Source organism: Drosophila tropicalis, unplaced genomic scaffold, assembly GCF_018151085.1.
Source record: "Drosophila tropicalis isolate 14030-0801.00 unplaced genomic scaffold, ASM1815108v1 contig_859, whole genome shotgun sequence".
Taxonomy (NCBI): Eukaryota; Metazoa; Arthropoda; class Insecta; order Diptera; family Drosophilidae; genus Drosophila; species Drosophila tropicalis.
In genome coordinates this window covers 13,269,235-13,286,934 of record NW_027173353.1, presented here as the reverse complement: position 1 = coordinate 13,286,934, position 17,700 = coordinate 13,269,235, and the positions used below count along the sequence as shown (strand labels likewise).

At 37.7% G+C, this 17,700-nt stretch overlaps 1 protein-coding gene across 1 annotated transcript; it reads left to right on the top strand.

Annotated features, from left to right (window-relative positions):
- The first annotated feature begins 10,477 nt into the window (after positions 1-10,477).
- fd102C (forkhead domain 102C) lies at positions 10,478-17,400 on the top strand. Its single transcript, XM_068295944.1, has 2 exons — positions 10,478-10,595; positions 15,243-17,400. Exon 2 carries the CDS (start codon positions 15,353-15,355, stop codon positions 17,210-17,212), a length of 1,860 nt encoding a protein of 619 aa, XP_068152045.1. The 5' UTR covers positions 10,478-10,595; positions 15,243-15,352; the 3' UTR covers positions 17,213-17,400.
- Positions 17,401-17,700: the final 300 nt, after the last annotated feature.

Here is a 17,700-nt window from a genome sequence, read left to right as displayed (position 1 = left end):
TATGTAGCAAAGGAAAGTTTTTTAAGTAGGAGTAGTAAAAATACATATATCTTAATAGGAGCACAAAAATCTTATAAAACTTTAAAAATTTTAAAAAACCAACTCCTTAAAGCAAAACTAATTAAGGAACTAACGATTTCAAAAATGCCACGCACTTCAAGGTTATATGAACTTCGGCACAGACAAAGCATGCTTTCCTTTTATATTGAACATATTATTGAAATCGGCCTAACAATAAATAGTCAAGTATTTTTTACTAAGAGGATTCTACTACTAAGGGTCTTACAAATTTTTAATTGTTTACAGATTTTGCAGGAGGATCCACATATAAATAAAATAATAATTAAGCAATGATGAGGTTTTTCCATCCTCTTTTTGTCAAGAAAACCTTGTTTGGTGTTTAGAAATGATATAAAAAATGTTATGTAAGAAAATCTTTAGACACACAGTTGTAAACTATAAGAAATAAACTTTGGCTGCTCCGAAGCTTATATATACATATACCCTTGAAGTGCGTGCCTTTTAAAAATCAATTCATTTTCAATTGAGAGCCACATAAAACCCTTAATTCCTTTAATCCATATACCTACATTTAAATGTCATTGAACAACTTTCGGTTTCCGAATCTTTTAATGCACGTGCCCTCAAAATACTCGATAACAGCATGCAGATTAAACATCTGAGAAGAAGTCACCCAGTCGACCTGCCACTTTAACCAGAGACGGACTGGTAAGTCCAGCCCCATTTCATGATTACCTTAAATAATGTTTGATTATTGTCCACTTAGGATGGATTGCAAATAAATATAAAACCAGAGGGCTGGGGCTAACTTCGACCGCGCCGAAGTTTGTATACCCTTGCAATTTTGTTTTTTTAATCTTTCCTTACCTATGGCCGTCAAGGTGGAAAACGTTTTATCTAGAAAGCCTAATGATTACGAACGAACGGTCTACAGTCTTAACATGGGAAATAACGAAGTTATTGATCAAAGTCACTGTTGACTTTGCCGTTTGTATGGGAGCTATATGATATAGTGGTCCGATCCGGCTGAATCCGAGATATACAACCCCTGTATATACAAGCCTACATGCAAAATTTCAGCTCTGTAGCTTTTACGGTCTAGGATCCAGAAAGGCGGACGGACGGACATGTCTAGTCGAACTCGTCTCGTTGTGCTGATTAAGAATATATATGTACATACATATGTGGTCGGAAATGCTTCCATCTATGCGTTGCACACTTCTGACCAAAATTAATAAACCTTTTTTACAAGAATACATACTATATGATTATGAGATATTTTCCAGTAAAGTAGGCTTTTGGAATCATTATTTCTGTTTCTATTTCAAATGTTATTTCAGGAGCTTTCTAATTGAAAACTTGAAATGGGGATTTGAAGTTGGAACCGCACAAACGGATAAAAATACGATGCTGGTAGCCACACTGGATTGCTAATTTGCTCATGCCATGTACATTTTTTCATTTGGTGCATTGTATACCGAATCCAACATGTTTATCTATTAAATTGTTTTGTACTTCATAATAGCATACGCTATATCGCTCCCTCTTGCGAACACACGTGCACTCTAGCGTCGACAATAGCCTAGGTCTTACAATTAAAACGCATAGTAAAACACGTATGTCTGTCCGTCCGTCTGGATCAATACAAACTCCTGCTAGTCCGTTAGAGCTCCATGGTTGGTTTGAATGTAGGCTTGTATATACTGAGCAGGTTGTATATCTCGGATTCATTCGGATCGAATCACTATATTATATAGCTCCTATACGAACGGTTAAGTCAGGAACAGTGATTTTGATCAATAACTTCATTATTTTGTAAGCTATTGTCGCAAAAGGTCATATTGGTGATTTTATTACACCTATAAAGGATTGTGTCAAATTTGAACAAGAAAGGGTGACTTTATGATATAGCTCCCATTGACAGTGACTTTTGTCAATAACTCCGATATTTGCTATGCTAAGATTCTAGGCCGCTTTGTCGGCTGTAGTAGATAAGGAAAAAGTATCAAAAAACTTGCAAGGATACAAACTTTGTCGCGGTCGAAGTTAGCCCCGACCCTCTGGTGTTTTTCTAAAATCAATATCAAATGACATTATGTATCATATCAAATTAAACGTTCGCATTGATTGCCAAACTGTCTGCATTCCTTAGGTTTTTAAGCAGAAATTGTGATTTTTCAATAAAATGTTTTTTAGTTCGGGATCTTCAGTTACCAAAAGCATAATAGAAAAACTTGCAAGGATTTGTTTTACAAAATGTAAATAATATAAATATTTATATTGATAGCACCACCTTGTTTCATTGGGAAAATGTTCAAGTCAGAGATTATGCAACTCTCCCCTTTATACATTTGTATGTATGTTCATACATACATATCACTGGTAAGAAATTGCTCATAATGAGTAGATAATGTACAGAAGTATGTATGTATGTATGTAACAACTTTCCTATGAATACATTTTTTACTCAATCGATGTCCAATTTTTTTATAATCGTATTCACACGGCTGCTTGTCCCGTCGAGAACGAGTACTGCGGGTGGCAAAACACAGCCTACGGCTGATCCAAACAAGTCAAGGTTCCTGTTGGTTGGCGGAGGGTTGTTTGGGGTGGTGGTTGAACCAATGGAAATTAACAATGGCAAAAGCTTTGCCTCGGCCGCCGTCTTGGGGACGGTAACTCGCTGACGCCCATTGTTGTGTATGTTATTATTTTTGGTCTTTCTGGAGTGCATTTGAACACTCTAACTGTATACACTGCGCAATACAATAAACAAATTAACGACTTTTGTTCTTTTTCGCTTGGATGAGTGCATTTAGTTTCGAATAAAAGGGGCACGAGCGACTTAGCATTATAGAGATGGTAGTCTACAAGCTACAAATATGTTATTTTTATTTTGTCGAAATGTGTATACAAAATTGTATTATGGTCATCATGAATCACAGAAAGCTAGAAAATGAAGACGATCATTGCAGCTAGTTGCATCTAATATGAATTATTTGTATAATGGTCACCGGGAGCTAGCCACCGAAATCTGGATCTTTATATAGACAGGCATAGCTTGATCGACTTACCTGACGAGCGTAGACGATTCCAACATTTTAACGAAATGCTAAAATATACATACATACATACATTAGTTTTCATATTTTTCCGAATTACAGTGTTGATTAGACCGCTAGTTCTTTGAGTATCGGTATTTAAGCAGCAAAGCGACTTGATTTCGAATCATGTATTTCAATTGTTCAGTTTCGTTATTATTACCATTCTACCTCAATGTTTTGAGTGAAAAAGAAATCCTTGGGCAAACTAATGTGGGTTATTATGAACCATCGATATGCATAGCGAAATCAAAGGCCAACAAACACAATCTGATATAATATAATAACATTTTTCATCCTTGAAGGATAATAACGTTAAACTTAATAAACTTAATGTTCTTTAAGTTCTTTAACGAATAGATTCTGAGTAATAAATATATTACAAAGTTTCCATATCAATGTATGAACTAAGCCAACAATGTGTTTCTAAAAATTATTTTATTTTACAAGCACTTGAAACAAAGGCCTTCGGCTTAGACGAGAACTACATCCATACACTAGCCTGAAATTCGAACCTGGATCCTCGAGGACTGCTTCTAAAAGTATTTTAAGTCTATTTCATAAAATGAAATAAGAAGGCTTAGTGCAATAATTATAATTAATTTCAACAGGTGTCCAATAATGTTAACAGTTACCATTTGATGTTGAAAGATAGGTGGAAGAAGGTTAAACACTAACAATTTTACAATCCATTAGGATTGTATAGCTATAAATGGATCATAATTTGGGACACTTACTTCGAATGAAATCAATTGGGCAATATCCATGTAATTTGTAGAGAACTCTATATTATCATTCACAGGCGGAGAACGAGAAATGCAAACATTTTTATTGTCAAAAATTGAATGTCCTAATTGAGTTATACGAGCTGTGAATTGGATTTATGGTGACAGATGTTGCGAGACTGGTCTAGAACAAGCCTCCGGGTCCTGCTTCTGTTCACTTGTAACCAGATACCTGCGAATTATCTGATTGAGATGGTTATAAAAGTATTCGTGAATGGGGTGCACCGCGACTGGTGGTAACATTTATCAAACGAAGCATCGACTGCTTCGCAGTCTACCCTATTATCGTTTCTCCTTCACCATTGCCCTAATTTTTCGCACTTGAAAGTAAACACCACACTTGACGCCATACTGCTTTGTAGTCTTACAATTACGATTTTATTCAATTAATAAGTACTTACCTATCTGCATGAACATGGAATCACGAAGAAAGTTTGGGGGGAGCGCATATAAGCGTTTTCAAATAAAGTAAGGGTAATTTTAATTTAAAAACAGCGAAAGTACATGTTTTGGATGCTTTACAGTTAGTAACGAAAAAGAAAAATCTAAAAAACCATTCGCTGGGGAGTGGATTTTTATAACTTTCAGTAATTACAGTTCTAAAGACATAAACATGAAACATACGACTTTAATATACGATTTTACCCTTTCGGTGCATTACTATGCACATTATTATACTAATAATTAGAACTGACCCCGTGTGTGATTAAAAATAAGACTCTAAAAATCAAATCTGATTAAAAGAAGTGATCATTTCCTGCTTATGAAAACAGGTGACAGGTGGTTATTTATGGAATACGAGTCGTTGGTTTGAACGACAAGATATCTGAAACTACATTTGTGGGTTAGGAGTGTAGGTATTTCGAATTAATTCTCCAGTATTTAAACTATCAGAATCGACTTAAGTTTGGCTTATGAACATTTGTACCCATATTGGCTGGTAACAGAGCCAAAAAGCTCGCGTGATTGAAGTAATTTTTTGAAGTGACTTTAAATTATTTGCTTACTAACTTATTATCTTAACGACACTGCCTTAGAGCGGTTAGATATTATCAATGACTTAGGTGTTCTTATGGACCATAAATTAACTTTTAATCCTTATATTTTTGCTACAGTTAGTAAAGCAATTAATGTTCTTGGGTTTGTGAAACGATGGTCAAAAGAGTTTGACGATCCGTAAATTTCCTAAAAGGAAATTTTCTCAGACACTTCCGATTTCTTAAATTTCTCGTTGCAACTAGAAAATGCTGTCTTTTCCAAACAATCCCGCAGAAGAATAAAACTCTTCGGGAAAAGTCAAGAGGAAATAATTTTAACAAGTTGTTGGGCATTTCCATCGGTATACTGGTAATGCGCGCAAATTGTTTGAAAATCACCAGTCTCCAAGGAATTCATTTATCAAGGGTAAAGGACAGCGGACAACAAGAAAGGATATAAATACACATACTTTTTATGTATGTATGTATATGTGTGTGTGTATCTACAATGGAAGATGGGATAAGGGTAGTAAGCAAAGGTTTTTCGCTCATTTGCTCTCAGCGCCAAAGCTCGCCGACGGGAAATTGTTAAACGGTATTTAAACATAACAAGCATTGGAACTGGGACTTTGGTACTGTTACAGGGACTGGGTGTGGAACTGGGAGCAGAATGGCTAATCCCAAGGCGCACGCACACAACAGGAAGCAACCACAAAATTTGTTATTTCAACAGCAACAGCAGCAGCGACATCGACATCGACATCAGTCATGCAAGGATAACACCAACAATAAGGCGTATCAGCGCGTTACAAAGAAAGGGGACACTAATGAAACAAATGGAATATTCTCGCAGAAAGGAGTGGGGGGGATGACAATGGGGGAGGCAATGTCAGTTGCAATGGGAATGAAATTTCATAGATCCGAGCCTACTTTACCTGTTCGGCGAAGAGAGCAATAGCGTCTTGGCCGTTTACAGCGCTGTCTGAGGGGGTGGGAGGAGGCGTGCTACAACTGTAATCCGTTTACGTTTTACGTTCTCAACAAATAAGTCCCGTTGGGAACTGAAGCCACAGAAGCCCGCTAAGCTAAATATTAATGAACAACACCCCCCATCACCATGACCACTCGGAGCTACTCCAGCATAACGGTGATTTTGGTATACGTGTGTATTCACGCTCGTCCAGTGTGCTAGCCTTTTTACATCACAATACACCACACATTTTCCCCACATTTTGCTTCATCTTTTCTCTCTCTCTCTCTGCCCTCCCATTATGTGCCAATAACAACACGCATGCGGTGTGTATCTATTTGATTTGCGTCAATAGAATAGAACTCAACAAAAGAGAGAGCTAGAGGGGTCAGATTCGATTCAGCTGCAGGGCAGGTTTTATACGTTAGCTAATGAGTGGTTGATCGAAATGTGTACATATATTTGAATACGAATTTGGATTCAAAAAAATGAATAACATTCGCAACATTCTTCCAGATGTAAATGTCTTATATGTACATATTGGTAAGTCGATGAACCGGACGAATCTATAACGTCCCTCCGTCCAACCTTTGGACCAAGATTAAAATAGAGACTATATCAGCTGGACGTTCTTTGCACTATTCATTGCATGCTGATCAAACCCCGAATTCAGAATCTAACTTAGATATTAGGTAGTAATAGCCTTCAACATAACAAATTTGATTAAATTCAAGCTAATCATAATCAAGTTAAGCTTATAAACGTGTCCTTCTAAGCCAATAAGCCCATGCTTGTTTTGGCGAGACGACTCACACACTTCATTAAAGTTTATTTCCAAAAAACAAAAAACAACACATTATGGTAAGTGCTTTCATTACTTTATGTCTTCAAAAAAAAAACTTTAATTCATCAGTATGTTTTCTTAGATGGGGACTATTTCACTCAATCCGCCTCATTCCGCCTTAAGCCAATGTAACATTTTGCTTGTCCTTACACTTTTCGTTCGAAATACTGTTCGAAACATTTGAAGCAAAAAACCGACTACTCATCTTAAATGCCTTTATCCTTTATCGCTTAGCATGCCTTACCTTCGGATCTCGGTGTTGGTGTGTAATCAATGGCCATCTGCTTTCGTGCGATAACTCCATTTAACATTTGAATTGTGTGAAAAGTGAAATGAGAGAACATAGGAGCGGACTACATTTGACAGGTCGAATTTTGCATACCCTTCAGTCATTTTGTTCTACCATTTTCAACGATTAAAAGCTAAGTAATTAAGAATTAACGATGGTGTCGAGTATATTAACAGAGATATTAGCCATCCTTCATACAAATACGTGACTAAGAGGGGTATACTTCGGTTAGAGTATGATACTCGACCCATTTCAAAGATTTGGATCGTAATGTGTTTTGGAGGGCGTGAATATAAGGTGCAGGTGTGTTGCAGTTAAAAGTAAAGAAATAATATTATTGTCTTCGCAGTGCTTCGAGACTGAGGACCTGCTCTTGCTCTCTTTGAAATTGTTAAAAATAAGTTATTAGTCAAAAGTCTATACCATATGGAAATAGGTTTTAACATATGACTTTGCATCGAGTCCCAGCAGAATTAAGGCGTATAAAGAAAAGATTTGTGTATGTTTGTGTGAATTTGTAATAACTAATTAAAGCAAATATCAATTGTTCCAAAAATCATTAAGTACTCAATGCTAGTGATTTTGTAATCACGCACGCACACACATTTAAGTGATTGTGGCTTCCATTAGTCTCGGGTCAAATTCATAGGAAGCCTTGCCAGCTAGGTACATACATACATACATATGTACATATTTACATATGTATCTAAGTACGTACATAGCTGCATCTGATGATAGAGATATGCATTGAGATCTTTTTGTTTGGAAGCTGTTGAAATTTCGAAAGAAAATATTCACTCAACAAGAAGTGTGGAAAACAAATAATAATAATGATTCGAGAAAAACGGCTCGGGTCGCACTGAAAAAGTCGCTCGGTGACCCTAGTTCCAGACTGGCTCAACAAAAGGACCCAAACAAAATGGATTATTGCCAAAATCGTAATCGCATTGTGGGCAATCGACTACTACAGAAATTTTTGTGTTTGCTTTGTTCCAATCCCAACTAATGCACTTCCTGTCTCACCTCTGCCTGGGCCGCTATGTGTCTTAAGGTGTAATGTTTTGCCAAGAGTCGACAAGATAAAGATTTTCGCAAAAGCAAAAGAATTGACCCATTGAAGTAGGTAGTTCACTTGGAAGTGGATTAAGTGATTCATTGATTTTCATGGCATCGCATTATAAAATACATATCTTAGAAGTATCAAAGCAATAGGGCTATCTTCAGAAGTCTCCAAGTTTATTTTCCCTTACTAGTTGACAATCTAACAAAAAAACTTTATTGCAAAAGTCGATATGCAATTTCATAAATTTCAAATGTCTGTACAGTATGTATACAATATAGTCCCCCCGATTCGGCATATTCAATACTTCGTGTGTTCGAGTAGTTTGGTAATAATCAAAGAAAAGAGAACATACGGATATGTTGGAAAACGTTGGTAGATAGTTATTTTTGCCTTAAACAGAGGGAAAAGTGAGGATAAATAATAATTTTGGTAAGAAATTACATCCATAACTAACTGATTCAAAAAAATATAAAATGCAGGTGGACATATTTCGTAGTCGGACCAATTTTACAGTATCACGCATTGAAGGAAGCATCTCCGACCATATGAAGATTGGATATATTGTTGATCCGACAAGTTCATGTAGTTATGTCCTCGTGTTCGTATGTCCGTATGTTTGGATCAGAGCGAACTCCTCCTACACCGTTAGAGCTACATAGCTGCATGTGCATATTGTAAGGGTTATATATCTCTCACTCAGCCGGATCGGACCACTATATAGCCACCAAATAGCTACCATACAAACGGCATAGTCACAAACTGTGACCTTTCCTAAACTTGATCTTTTTTCTGAGCTATTGTAAATGTTTAATTCAATACTTCTGAGTTTAATATGTTTATGTATGAACCTACAAATGTTTATCAAAATTTAATCAGGGTCGTTCGACTATATCATTTACGGCATGTTAGATGCGCCTAACATAGTAGCCCGGTTGTTGGCACACTTTTTAGAAAAAAATGTTTTACACTTTGACGGCTGTAGGTAAGGGAAAATGGCAAAAAAAGTTGCAAGAGTATGCAAACATCGGTGCGACCGTTGTTACCTAGATTTTATGGAAAACATTAAAAAATTTGACCTTTATTACTCTTAAGTCATTAGATGATAGTTAAGGGCAAAGACCCCAGTAACTTACTGTCCTGCAAGGACATCTCCGGCAATCGAACAAAAATACTGAAACTATTGCTGTGTGTCCACGGAAGCTTTTACTTTCTTAATTTATGTGCCATCCTTAAGAAAACTTAACAGATAAGATCAAATAATTGTTTTAAATTAATATAACTCGGTTTAATGGACTTTCGTGTACATAGTGTTAGATTTGAACTTGACACTTTTGAGTAACAACATAATAAAATATTAATCAAAACTTGTGTGTCTCTGCTTAATTAAACAACCTTTCAATTTTATTTTAAGGACTCTTTTTAGATCATGCACAAATGGTATATTCAAGTCGCCAATGTACATACATATGTATGTACATATATGTAAGAGGCAGAACAAGTAGTCTTGATCAGTATCAACACCCGAGTCGATCTTCCTATGTCCATTCGTCTGTCTGGATACCTATTCCATGAATTCCCTACGTACCCAAAATTGGGGGAAAAAAACATTTAAACTATCACGATAAATTAAAATTAAAATCGATTTATTGATTTTTCGTTAGAGTGGAATAAACTGCAAATAGTAAAAAACGTTTTGCATTTGCTCTATTGGCTTGGCTGAAATCAAGGAAAAGGCAGTTCGGTGTGCTAAATTGATGACGCGCAGTCTATGTTAATATACCAATTTTAATAGCGAACAGACTAGCCAATAGCCAAGTTTAAATATTTGAATTCTCCTAAAACCTTTGTGATACAAGAAACCACTTGCAGTAAAGCCTTTATAAAGAGGTGCAGGTTGCAGATAAGGCCTTCAATGATTATCACCCATCCAATGCAGCGACAAATATGAGTTTATGTGCGTTAATAGAAATATATTTTCATTTAAATATACAAAACTTGAGCACAACTACAGTCATCCAAATGTACATACATACATATGTATGTATGTATATTGGCCCTGTCAGACCCTGCATTAACCTTCAGGAAAAGAAGCTATAGACATACAGTTACAATTCTGTGCTGAAGTGTTATTGTTTTTGTTGCGATTGCTCCGATTGAATTGCTGAATCATGAATTTGAACTGGTTTCCATCAGACTTCATCCCCGTGGATGCGCAACAGAGATGGCAACAGTCAAACTCGTTGCTGATGAAGACGCCATTGCTCTGCCATAGGTTGTCGCGTCAGTCAGCGCCACCACGAGTTTGTGGACCAATGAAATTCGGAGGCGTGGCCTGCCGCACACACCAGCCGTGTTGAGCCATTTTGCGCAGCACCCGCACTCACATACATACTATATGTTGTACCTACTATTCAGACCCAGTTTGAACTCCGTGTCGGTTACACGCACAACTCCTGAACGTTCGTTTCTGCATTGTAATAACGTAGTGATGTTGAATGTTCTAGAAAGAAAGAAAGATTAAAAAATCTGAGTGACTAAGAAAAAGGTTTGTTTGATGTGATGTGCTTCGGAGAGAACTGAATACTGAAATAATCAAACGTAGTGTAAAATTCAAATAAAAAAGTGTGAATATACTATACTTAGTGGCTAATGTGAAACATTAAAAAACAAAATTACAAAATCTCTTCAATTTTCGAGGATGTCATCTGGATGTTGAGATTGACACATCCTTTTTGTTATACATACATATGTTAAGGAAAAACACAAAAGCAATTTCCAGCTCAATGGAAAACATCGGAACTTATATATTTGGGTGGTGAAAATACAGTTAGCTATTACGTTTGTTAGCCAAAAATTTATCTTTAAACCAGAGAACACTTGATATAGTTAAAGAAACCAACCACCTGGATTTTAATAAGCTGGTAATATGTAAGTGCGAATAATATAAATGAACACCTATTGGCGGCCACACCTCAATACCAAATGTAGCCGCCAGCATTATCTCAGCATCATAGCCATATATGTACATACATATATACATACATACATACATATGTACGTATGCAAGTGGACTTAATTTAATGATGTATGTATGTACATACATATGCCATACACAATACCCTCGTTCTCGCATTCGTAAGTGCTTGAGATTTCAAGTGTGTTTTTATTATATCAAGCCTGAAAACGAGAAACAGAAACTCGGCCAGGTTAACACTAGCTCTTGGAAAGTGGCGTCAAGTGGACCTCTTATTAAATTAACATAAATACCGAATATCAACACGTCGCGAAGGGCCTCGAGACCCCACAGCAAGCTCTTCGCATTGTTCGTTTACTATTTTGTTTGGTTGATATAAATAGTTTATAAAGTACTGAATTAATGTTGTTTTTAAATTCAGTTCATACAGCTTTGTTGTCAAACTTCTTTTATTCATATTTGTCTTTGAATGTATCATTTTCTTCGCATACTTCAGTGACTTTAATGGCCCAAACACAAACGACTTTGTTGACCGTAGCTCTTCCAACTATCAAAATTAAATGTATCCTTTACCATTCCTAGGCGTGCAGTTAATTATACAAGGCACACAGAGGACAAAATGGTATAATAAAGCAGCCAAATTGTATAAAAAATGCAGAAGAAAGCTAAAGTTGTACAAATTGAGATGCTTTTTTACAAGCGTATCTTAGTATCTCGCATACGGCCAACTCCGGCCTTATGGAAAAAACGTTGCATAACTCGACTATTTTTTGTCCGATTTTGATCAAATTTGGTTTGGTTTGATTGCATAAGGTAGAAAAATACGGGAAAAATACTAGCTTTTACAGTCTCCGAGATCTAGGTGTTCATAAGGACAGACGGACGGACATGAATATATATACTTTATGGGGTCGGATAAGCTTCCTTCTGAATGTTACATACATTTTGGCAACTTTAATATACCATTTCACCCTATGTTTATGGTATAAAAATAGCCAACAGAGTGGATCGGGTCGTCGGCAGCACTAAAGTGCTCGGTTGGATTCTAAGGTTTAGCAATACTACTAAATGTACTTAGTGTCTGTTTCACTTAATGAAATACTCTTATTATTATATCATACACCCATAGGGTGAAATGGTATATTAAAGTCGCCGAAATGTATGTAACAGGCAAAGGGAAGCTTCTTCGACCCTATAAAGTATATATATTCTTGATCAGGATCAACAGTCGAGTCGATCTAGCGATGTCCGTCTGTCCGTCCGTCCGTATGAACACGCAGATCTCGGAGGCTATAAGAGCTAGAGCCACCAAATTTGGTATGTATACTCGTGTAGTATGTAAATATATAGAGTTAATTGGAATTTTGGCCACGCCCCCTTACGCCCCCAGGAATCACATAAAACTGTTTTCCTTAAAAAGTATAACAGCTAGAGACATCAAATTTGGTGTTTATACCCGTTTAGTTAGCGTGCAGAAATTCATTGTTCAAACTTTTTGCAAATTGAACAAAACTGATTTTATCAAAAACTAACAAAGCTAAAGTCAACAAATTTAGTATGTACACTGGCTTAGTATGGGCGCAGAGTATACATTTTTTCATATTTTGCCACGCCCACTTCCGCCTCCATAATTTAGAAAAAACCGATTTCCTCCTGTAGTTTTTTGACTATCGCGATCAAATTCGGCAGCCTAATTAATCTTATCTATTTCTACCAAACTACCAAATTTTATTGAAATCGGACTAGAAACATGCAAAATATGCGTATGAACGTATTTTACTAAGCGGTCCACAAGGCCAGAATTGACCGCTGGCTAGTGGCGGCGCTAGAGTGCTTGTGTGTTTGTAGAGCGAGCGAGATAGCACATAGTATGAAGCATGTAAAAACAATTTAATAGACATACATGTGGTTTTCGAAATTTGAAATATTTGTTTCACCTGGTGTATGGTATATCCAAGTCGGCGAGAAGACTTACTTACTTCATTTCTTTTGCTGTTGTCTTTCCTAATAATTGACTTCCTTCACTCTTTGATATCAGAAGTTCCCCAACTCGGCTTTTCACTCGTAAAGTCAAAGGAATATACGTACATATATGCAAGGACTCGAAGGTACTTTGTCCAATTTGTGCAGTTTATACGTGCATAAGAATATAAAGAACATTTGAAATCTATGAAATATATTTTTCAAACAGAATTTCTGATAGAAAACACATATATAAGTACTTGGCAAACTTCTTTGAAAGTAAAAGACCGCTCAATTTTTAAGTGATTTTTTTTTTTACCTTTTTACATATGCACATTTTATTACAAGTCTCCCCTTGAGATATTCAAGTTCTCTTTTTGCGCAATTATCGGAGGTAAACCCAAACACATATTCCTGAAGAGCATCAGCAAATTATGACTTTTCGAAAATGTTATGCGTTTTTACCTGCAGATAGAACAGTTAACAAGGTGGAAGAGATGAATCATGCATATACTGATGCTAATGTATAATGGATACATGTACGTATACGTATTCTAGATCAGCACGACGAGCCGATTTCACATATCCATTTCTGTTCATCTGATCTCCCATCTGGATAAATTTCTTATGGTCCCTTAATGCTGCAGTGCAAAAATTTAGATCAATAACACAATTTTCGGATTGTAGAAATCAAACTGCACTGAAACATGTTTTTCTAAAAATATGAATTCAAATGATTAGCGTTTCGAAAAGTAACATTACCTCTTTTATACCATGAACCCATAGGGTGAAGCTTTTCCGACCACATAAAGTACATATATTCCTGATCAGCCATTTCCGTTTGTTCCGTCCTTCCGTTGTTCTAGATCTCTACAAGAGATAGAGCCATCAAAATTGGTATGTAGACTCGTGTACAATTATCGAGCTTGCCCACGCAAATTAGATAAAACCGATTTCCTCAGAGACTATACAAAGTTGGCAAATCTGGCTAATACGCGAGCAGATATTGGTTGCTAAAGCTAAATCTAAAGCCTAAGCTAAACTTGGTATATTATCTTGTTTAGTACGCGCGCAGATTATGATTATTTAAAATTAACGCACACTTCCGACTATCGAAATCAATTACAGCAGACTAACTAGTCCTACTTATTTCTACCACATAAATATACATATTACCGTGTTTTACTAGGCGGTTTATAATGGCGGAGGTGGCCTTAGGCTAGTGGCGGAGTTGGAGTGTACGTGTGTTTATAAGAGTGAGCGAGATAGCATGTGCTAAGATGAGGCATGTAAAATAATTTAATAGACATTCAATTGGTCTTCGAGATTTCAAATTCACTTGGTGCATGGTATACCGAAGTCGACAAGACGACTTACTTACTTCACCACTTTTGTACACCATGCGCCCATAGGGTGAAATGGAATTTTTGGTGATGTAGTACGCTTACGTAGGCTTACTGGGTATACACTATCGATTCCAGTTCCATATGTTTATCAATTAGACCGTAGCTTACTGTTGGATGGGCTTGGGAGAGAAAAAGGATGGACAGTTTCTTTGGTGTTTACAGTGAAGAAGCGATAGTTTCGTCGGAAGACAAAACTTACACAGATCAGTGATTATTTCATTAATTCAAAAGCCGAGCAAAGTGCTCGCACGGTTTTCCGGCAAAGTAGTGCTATTTTAGGAAACTTAAAAGAATTTGACAAAATAAATTTGGAAAAAAATACTAAGTGAAGTAAGTAAGTCGTCTTACCAAGACGACAAAAAATTCTGTTTAATCTCTTCTAACTAGAATAGTCTTTGAGATAAACGGTTTTTAAAATTGCGGGGTGGAAAGGGGGGTGGCATACATACCAAATTTGGTGGCTCTACCTCTTATGGTCTCCGAGATCTCGTGGTTCATACGGACGGACGGATGGAGTTGGAGATCGACACGGCTGTTAATCCTGATCAAGAATATACATATATACTTTATGGGGTCGGAAATGCTTGTTACATATATTTTGGAACCTTTAATATACCATTTCACCCTATAAGTGCATGGTATCTGTTTTTGCGGATGCGACCTGTGTAATTAATGTTCGATTTGTCCAAATGGAATATTGACAAAGGTATGCGAACTTCGGTATAGCTCAAGCTAGTTCAAAATGTTTTCTCAAATTTCATAATTCAAGGATATTTGTACTATAACTAAAATTCGTAGATCTTCATTAAAAATATATATATTGATAACAAACTCTCTCCTCTCTTTACAGGTGCATTTGTAATTTAACAAATGTAATCGACAACATGCCAGAGAAAACAGAAAATTTAGAGCGTCAACTAGTTACAATACGCCTCACCAGTCACTAGAATTGATTCGGAAATGGCCCACACAGACTTAAATACATCGCGGACTTCCTCACCGGATCAGGAGCAATCCACGACACATCCCCTCAAGCTTATGAGTGGCATCTATCCAAATTCATCGGTGGTCCCGAGGCATGCACAGTCAACTACCATGGCATTGGAACAGTACCGACTACAACTCTACAACTTACTTTCGCCGAGACACATGGAAAGATTGCGAACGCCCCAATATACTGCCACAGGAGCCTCAGCGATTGGAGTTCCCCCGTGGATGCATTTGAACCCACACTTGAACCCGTACAGTCCACATAACCCAGGCACAAATGTAAATGCCAACCGGATGGCTGCATTGTCGACAATCTCTCTGTTTCCACAAACGCAGCGCATCTTCCAGCCGGAGGAGCCAAAGCCGCAGCATAGCTATATTGGCCTAATTGCAATGGCTATTCTCAGTTCAAGCGAGATGAAACTGGTGCTCTCAGACATTTACCAGTACATTCTAGACAACTATCCATATTTTCGAAGTCGCGGACCTGGCTGGCGCAACTCTATAAGGCACAACCTGTCCTTAAATGACTGCTTCATCAAGTCGGGTCGTAGTGCCAATGGGAAGGGACATTATTGGGCTATACACCCCGCCAATATTGATGACTTTCGTAAGGGTGATTTTCGACGCCGTAAGGCTCAACGAAAGGTAAGGAAGCATATGGGTCTCTCTGTAGACGACGCCACTACTGACTCGCCGAGCCCACCGCCCCTAGACCTAAGTACACCGCCGCCGCCGCCTCCCTCGCAGGCCTCTTTGCAGCTTGCTGCTCTAAGCTATCCCTATCATCAGCACCAGCATTACATCGGACAGTTTTTTGGGCGTAACATTATCGGCAGCTTACCGCCGTACCGCCAATATTCCGATCTGCATCTTGAACGACAGCGAGCCAACCTGCCTCGTTCAGAGCCAGTGATGGGTAACCCACAGAACTTGGAAACAGAAGGCCAACAAACACAGCAGCAGGACTTAGATCAAGCGCACCACCATATTGCTTACATAAACTCAACGACGACGACGACAATAGCTAACCTGTACTCCCAAACCCGAAAACGACAATTTGATGTAGCTTCCTTGCTGGCCCCCGACGTACAGCTCGATATGGTTTCTGGGAATCGAGTAGAATCTCCTGGCACGGCCACAGCGACAGCTACCCGGACCACAACTCAAACGCAGCACACTGTTATCACCAAAGTCCAAGTTCAGAAACAACAGACCATTCATCACGAAGTCCTTGTCGGCCTTGAGCAACCAGTAGTTAATATCGATGGTGCTGATCCAGATGTCGATGACGATGTTGACGTGGATGTGGTGGATAACGCCAGCGATGGTGAAGCAAAGGATCCAACCAATGCCGATTCAGTAAGAAAAACTCCACATAAAGTTCGCAGAATCCAGCAAATATTCTCGTCTGATGACAATAACTCGTACCTAAGTGATGCCAGACGATCTTCAATCGACGTCGATCCAGAGGACAATCACGGGCCGCGGCTTTTTCCAGTTTCTGTATCGCCCGTACTAGCTGACTCTGCAGCGCGATCCCTAGCCAGCAGCTGTAGCCCTCATGACTCCAATTCCTTCGAAGAGAGCCCAATCGATGTGGCCGCCAGCACAGAGTCCGTGCCAGCCTTAGCGAATACGACACATCCACTGGCAACATCACCTAAAGGATACGTCGAGCTGAGCCATGTTGATCCCCACATATTGAGCAGATATTACGGCACCTATATGGCAGCTGCAGCTAGACGCGCAAGTCTTGAGGCGTCTCGTTCCAAGTCGAGTTCCATTACCCCGCCACCTTCAATAGAATTTGTTGCGCATAAATCTTAATTATAATCGTACGCGCTAGTCTAATACATGAACCCACCCTGATACATATACGAAATAACTTCCAAAAAAGGTAACTATGTATTTAACTTTCTTTAGAAATATTTATAGAATCAATGCAGATGCAAGTTATTTTTATTAAACTATAATTCAATGACTATACTAAACACTTAAGTTCAACTTATTTGCATTCTTCCGGGCAGATTACTATAAGTAGGCGATTTATTAGATATCGTAGAGATCCTCTGAGATCCAAATCACAAACAATAATTGACATAAATATTCCGTATTGGACTATTTAACAAAAATACATAGTCACCTTTTTAAATCGGACCTCGTATATGAATATGTATGTATGTATAATGTACATATGTATGAATATTTTACTTGATAACGTTTAGTTTTGTATTTGCATGTACCTACCAATATACTATGTAGGTGCATCTTGGAGTGGTTCGTCTCATTAGGGAAAAATTATAAATTGAGTCGTA

Excerpts from the sequence above, each read along its gene's own strand:
- fd102C (XM_068295944.1), top strand. The coding sequence starts at position 15,353 with ATGGCCCACACAGACTTAAATACATCGCGGACTTCCTCACCGGATCAG.